At 36.6% G+C, this 6,620-nt stretch overlaps 1 protein-coding gene across 1 annotated transcript; it reads right to left on the bottom strand.

The window, feature by feature from the left end:
* Positions 1 to 4,357: 4,357 nt before the first annotated feature.
* LOC145735684 (uncharacterized) lies at positions 4,358 to 6,111 on the bottom strand. The gene is made up of 4 exons (XM_081989664.1): positions 5,688 to 6,111; positions 5,404 to 5,600; positions 4,570 to 5,346; positions 4,358 to 4,503 (listed from the first exon to the last, which is right to left on the bottom strand). Exons 1-4 carry the CDS (start codon positions 5,816 to 5,818, stop codon positions 4,358 to 4,360), a joined length of 1,251 nt encoding a protein of 416 aa, XP_081845790.1. The 5' UTR covers positions 5,819 to 6,111.
* Between the last annotated feature and the right edge of the window lie 509 nt (positions 6,112 to 6,620).

Genomic DNA, 6,620 nt, shown 5'->3' with positions numbered 1-6,620 from the left:
CGGTGGGCGCTGGGAGTGGGTACCGCCACTAACAGCCCCCACCGTTGGTTTTGTGTATAAAAGAAGGTCCCGCACCGGAAAACGGGGATTCTTTGATCATCAAAAGATCGAAACCAGCCATCCTAGCCGTTCCGTACCGTTGATAACTCTTATCTCCGCGTATCTGTAAGTAGAAAATAGGCACATACCGACCGTCCGGTATTTGTTCTGTTTGCTGTTTTAAACCCGTACCGTTGACTGTAGTTATTTCAACAAGCTGTAAATTGGGGCACTTTCAGTATTTTTCCGGTGGTTTCCGTTTGAGGCATTTTCAATATCTTTCCGTGGTATTCCGTTTGAGGGTATTTCTGGTAAGACGGCGCCGGCAGTGGTTACTTTATCTTCAAACCAGTTAGGTAACCCTTCTGGTCCTGTTCCTGTTTGTTTGACACCGGGGAAACGATGCAGCAAGCGGGAACGGTGAATCCTGTAGCTCCTTTGCTTGGCTCCGGGAAAACGGAGTAGTAAACGGGTTTGGGATACTGGAGGGATTAGCGGCTGTGTGACTGGCAACGTCACGAGACTTGAAACCTCTGTTGCATGATTCTGGGGAAACAGTGTGCAACGGAGGCTCTATTTGTCAAACCCCGGGGAATCGGGGCGGCACCTAGAGGTTAGGTCGAGTGACGGGAACACCGCTGGTCACGTAATTGGGCCTCTTTGGGTTTTTGGTACAAATTCCGGCGCCGAGTAGTCAGTTTTACATAACCGTACCGTACCGCCGTACTTACACCGTGTCACAGACAGTCATAATCTACAGTAGTCAGGCTAAACAGTAGTGAAGGGTCCGTAGCTAGTTTTCTTTATTTTCAATAGAAAAAAGGCTATCGACCACTTGGTCTTTCTGCCTATGTTTACAGTGGGATTTTTTTTTATAGTTTTAGTATATATGTTAACTTATTTCTAATTATTTAAAATTTACCCCCAAAAAAAAAAAAAGTAGTCTTAGTTAAAGTGCTCTAGTAGGGTGGCAGTGGGAAAGAGGTAACGGGATTGTCTGGTTTGTCTTGTTATGCACAGTGGGTTTATTATTGTCCAGGTGTATGGATTATTTTTCCATTTGTTTTGTAGTTGTATAAGTCTGTCTGTTATTTTGGTCATGTTTGTACGTTCGTAGAGAAGTTGGTTGGATGGGTTGTGTAGTGGGTTTTCTGGGTGTCTTATTTTGGTTATTAGACTTAGAGCAATCTGTTCCGTAGTCTGAGTATATCTTTTAGTTTTGTCAGTAGCGTTTGCTCTAAGTAAGTGTCCGTAGTCTAGAACTGGTCTACAGATGGAATTGTATATTTGTGTGGCGGTTTTCGTGCTAATACCTTTGTTTTTGTATGTCAGTGATCTAAAGTGCTTTGTCCGTTTAATAGTTTCAGTTCTTGCATTTTTTAAGTGTTTTGTAAATTTTAGTTTTTGGTCTAGTATTTTACGTCATGTTTGGGTTCAGTTATGTGGCCGTCCGCGGTTATGTTTGGGGAGTCGTCTTTGATCTTATGGTTTGGTAGTAAAAGTTGGTTTTTAGTTGCGTTGGGGGTCAGTCTCCATCTGTAGATAGTACTTTTAAATATGTAAGAAAAACACTTTGAGCTGTCCTTGGCTTCGATCAATGTTGTTTGCATGCAAAAAATATGCAAACAACACATTAATCTACTAAGCCCTTCCACCCACGTCAAGGTCAAACAGCTCCATGGAAGGATACCTTTTAGATTAGAAATAGGTAAATAAATATTTCATCTAAAACTTATCTTTTTGTTACGCCAGTGTAATTGTCATACTATTACAGTACTTGAATTAATATCTGTGAAGCTAGCACCTTTCTTGGCGCTAGCACTTTCATCCCTGCTGGCGATTTTGACTTTGTACTAGTGATAGTATTATTCTCTATGCTCGGTGCTGAAGTGAAGTGGAGCTAGAGCAGATTGGCGTAATGGCGTATTGGTAATATTCGTATTGTCAATTTGTCCTTTATTGTCGTGTCTCTTAGTTGTTTGTTGTGTGTTTCCTCTGTGTTCCTTTTGAAATTGAGTTATTATACGGTTACTGATAATTTTCCTGTTATTATCAAGTGACAATTATCGTATTATACCTTGTATCTAAACATGAGTGGAGAATATAAGTGGTGTTTGATGTCGTCCTGCAGCAACACTTCCATCAAAACACCAACCAAAGAATTTTTTCAAATCCCTTCAAATAGAAGCACAAGATTGTTGTGGATAGCGGCAACTGGACGTGATTCGCAACAAATTGCCAGAAAGTCTTTATACATCTGTGAAGATCACTTTGACGTAAGTACATTTTAGGTAATATACTTAGTTTAATCCTTGGTTGAATCTAATTTAAACTGATACTATTAAAGGCCCCTACTCCTACCAGAAATTTTGTAGAAATATTTTTACTCTATGTTGTACTTTATTGTAGCTGCCAAACGATATGGAGAACTACATGGAGTGGAAAATGATGAAATGCAGAAAAAAAATGAAAAAAACTGCCATCCCGCGATGCAACCTTCCACAGAGTTTATCCATCTCCTCATGTGATGTTTTGGCTTCTAATTCAACGAGTAGTGCACTCACAAACACACAACAAGAGGAAGAAGTTCCAAGAAAAGTGGCAAAATTTCAAGAAGCAAGTGAAGTAGTTCCAGTAAGTTGTACTACTTTTCAAAGTACATCAGCTTGCTTAACTCTTTGTGATCAAAACACACCGCCACTTGCATCCCAGTTACAGACGGTTCATAAAAGTGAGCAAGTTTTATATAAACCTCACTATAAGAGCAAAGCTGTTCAAGTTGCACCACATTGTGTGAATAAGTTGAATTCACCTATAAAAATTTTGACAAGAGAACAAGCTACTTCTCCAATCAAACATTTAGAAGAGAAGCCAAATAAACGGAAAGTTAGTGGTAAACCTAGAAAATTGCACTTTTCCCCCAGTTTGTCACAGCCTTCATCAAGTACATCTTCACCTCCAAACATTTCCACATCGGAAGAAATTCCAACAAGTGAGAGTGACGCTTATTTGATAAGGGAAGAAAATATTTCCGAGTTGGCATTGCAATCAACTATGGTTAAAATAAATAGGCATCCCAAGATGTACTTAGGTATTTCAAAGGAGTTGATGTGGTTCATTGAGGAGGTCAAAAAACAAACTGCCTTAAAAGAAATAAATATACATATCACTTTGATGAAAATCAAAACCGGACGTACATTTATTCAACTTGCAGATGACTTTGGACTAAGTGAAAGTTCAGTAAGCAAGATATTCAAAGAAGGAGTAGTTTTGATGGGTCCCTTATTAAAAAAACTAATTGTATGGCCTTCTAGTGAGTCAATAAAAGCTCAACTTCCTCTAGTCATTTAGAGCGCGGTTTGGAAGTGTAGAGAGCATTATTGACTGCTTTGAAATAGAAATTCATAAACCTGTAGATCCTGTTAAACAAGCACTGACATGGTCAGAATATAAAAAGGCAAATACTTTAAAGTATTTGATTTCTTGTACGCCAGATGGAATAATAAACTTTATTTCAAAAGGATTTGGTGGCCGTACCACAGATCAATGTGTTTTAGAAAACAGTGGCTATTTAGAAGTTTTAAAACCTGGAGTAGTTGTGATGGCGGACCGGGGGTTTAAAAACATTGAGAAACTACTCCTTGAAAAAAATTGTACCTTAGTGCGTCCGCCCAGTGTTTCCAGCGATGCTAAGCTGTCAAAGGAGGAAGTGATGGCCACAAAAAGAATTGCTAGCTTAAGAATACATATTGAACGTGTCATTCGCCGAGTGAGGGAGTTTAACTTTTTAAGGCCACATTCTTGTTTACATTCTAAGTTAATTCCCTTAACTGACCATGTTGTAAACATAGCTTGTGGATTAGTAAATTTACAAGATCCTTTAATAAAAGGATAATCATTAGTTTTGTTACACATTACTGTGATATTACCTAAATTTATATAAACATGTGTCTTGTTGTAGTGGATAGCACTGTGTCTTTTGTACACGTAATGTTATATTTGATAGATTATGTAGTTTTTATGCTAAATAAATATTATTAATTTTTTTCTTTTTCTAGTTATTCAAATAGAATAATTTAATTTTCAAAAATGATTTTTTTATTTGCAGCAAGGAAGTGGTTCTAATGTTTCCAGGTTAGCCAATTTACTACTACAATATAATTTTATTTTGTATTATTAAACTAACAACCCCAAACCCTTTAATAGCTTTAATAAAAAAGAAAACAAAATTAAGATCTCTACAAATGTATTTACAAAAATATCAGAAAGAGAAAAATCAGAAATACATACATACTCTAAAGTCAACAAAACTAACCAGCTAATGTTTTTTAAAACTACTAAGTAAAAAGGGAAATACATTCTCTTTCCAAAATGCTTCTGCTGCTTCTATTAAATTTTCAGTGAATTCTTGATCGTAGTCCACATACAACAAACTCACTTTTCCATTAGTTTCAAAAAATGGGTCTGCAACACAAAAGATACCCTTTTGTTTTCCAAAAAGGTGCATCTGCAACTGTATTTGTGCTTTACATTTATTCACAATTTCTCCATTCTTAATGTACAAACACACTGTTTTTTCTTTTGAAGGACACTTTATTTCCAACACATATTGTTCAGAGATTCCATCTGTTGATGCCCCTAGAAGTGGATGTCCTGGTGATATTAGCAAGCCTGTTGCTTTAAAGTTGATGTTTGTCAGTTTCCCAACTGTCTGCAAAACTTTCTTTTCCAATAGTTTTCCTCTTTTCATAGCATTGGTCTCTTTAATTTTAATTCCACCAGTTACAGATTCTATAAGTGAACCAGGGGCTGTTTTGCATTTCGCAAATTCATAGATTTTTGATGCAGTAACTCGAGCATATCTTAAGTCATGCCACAACTTTGAATCTGACTGCTCAGTTGTCATTATGCAGGCTTTTTGACATACATCAATTGACATTTGTGTACTTGCAAAGTTGCAAAATGCATCTGCATCATTATTACCACTTTTCTGTAAAAAAAGTACCACCAATTTATGGATACTAAGTTGCTTTTCAGTTGGTTCTTCTGAGTAGTGTTTGAGCAGCTGCATTTGAGATCCTGTTTCCTTAGCCTTCTGAATAACTGAAGACAAGAACTCATCAGGATTTGATTTTGGATTTACTTTTCCAGCTGAGGCACCAAAATCATCAAGTGTGATGAATTTAATGCTTGATCCAACAGAGGCCAATGTTGATTTTTTCCAGTAACATTTTACTTCTGTTGGTGATGGTTCTTCACTTCGTCTGTGCAGCCACATTAGGAAAGCAATCATATGTTTACAGCCTCCTAATAAACAAAATTAAATTATAAATAAATACTTGATAAAACATTAAGTAAAAATACCGGAAGATGCAGCACAGTCATGACAATCACAGCTAATAACTTTTTCTGCTTGCTCATCCAGAGTGATGGTTTGACTGTAAGATTTCCCTCTTACTTTGTGCTCTGGACATATTTTTCCTTTGACTGTACATATGTTAGCTTCCCGCTTTATTTGCACATACCCTATCGCAGAATCACCATAATTTTGCCTCCCAGCACTAAAACCAATATTGTTATTATTATGTTATTTTACAAAGTGCACCTTTCTACACATAACTGAATTATTTATTTTATTGTATTATTACCTTTCAGCTTTAACCCCACGAATTTCAGCACAGTGAAAAACATCACTTTCTGCAAAAAAATTAGCCACCATAACAGCATCCACTGTAGGTAGATTCCGTGAATCGGCTTTCACAAACCCTAACTCGGTCATGTTTAAAAAAAAATTAAAACAGTTGAACTCAACAGCACTAAACTCTTTCAAATTCAAAACAAAACCAAATTACCAAACACGAGACACAAACCGCAAAACGGCAAGGGCATGTCAAATGTCAGTACTCATTACTGTCAAAAAAATAGTATAATTTTATGTTGCAACGTTGTCGGATTGTCTTCTAATTCTTAATAATTTGTGTTTTTCATAGAATTGTAATATTTACGAGTTTTTCAATTTATGGTAAATAGTTTTATTTCTCTTTTGTACTAAAGGAAAAGATGTAGTTTTATAACTGACATCTCAGATATAAAAACCTCATAATATACCCACCCACACATACTTGTTTGAGTTTCTGTTAACTGCATTTTCTAATAAATATGGCAACATAGCTCAAACCTGAAATTATTTTGAAATTGTACTAACTGTATGCGGTGTGAATAGGCAACGTTTTACGGGTCTGTTACGTCAGGTCCATCATAATTGATTTTGCGCGGGAATAAAGTATGAAAATTTGTAGGATTTTCATTTCAAGATATCTTCACTATAACATAAAAAAGAAAATTAATATTTTGGGGTGGGGTTATTTTAATGACGTACTACTCCCTAAAATACAAAATGTCTATAAATATTTTCTGTGCAAGAACCCTATTAGCGGGGTCCTTATGGTCCCCACTTTTGTGAACAAGTGTCGTCCGGAGTTGGTTCCACTCCGGAAGGATGACACGCCTGCCCAATAGGGCGTTGAATAGTATGGCAAGCTCGATGTTATTGAGCGCCTTAACATCCCGATCGCCGACTT

Source organism: Ips typographus, linkage group LG11 (assembly GCF_016097725.1).
Source record: "Ips typographus isolate SLU linkage group LG11, UJ_Ityp_2.0, whole genome shotgun sequence".
In the NCBI taxonomy this organism is placed as follows: Eukaryota; Metazoa; Arthropoda; class Insecta; order Coleoptera; family Curculionidae; genus Ips; species Ips typographus.
The sequence above is the reverse complement of the archived record's forward strand: the minus strand, read 5'-3'. Positions and strand labels throughout refer to the sequence as shown.

Bases quoted from the DNA above. Each gene is read 5' to 3' on its own strand.
- LOC145735684 (XM_081989664.1), bottom strand. From the start codon at position 5,818: ATGACCGAGTTAGGGTTTGTGAAAGCCGATTCACGGAATCTACCTACA. The intron at 5,601-5,687 runs GTAATAATACAA...TATTGGTTTTAG, and splicing joins CGTGGGGTTAAAGCTGAAAG to TGCTGGGAGGCAAAATTATG. The intron at 5,347-5,403 runs GTATTTTTACTT...TTTGTTTATTAG, and splicing joins TGACTGTGCTGCATCTTCCG to GAGGCTGTAAACATATGATT.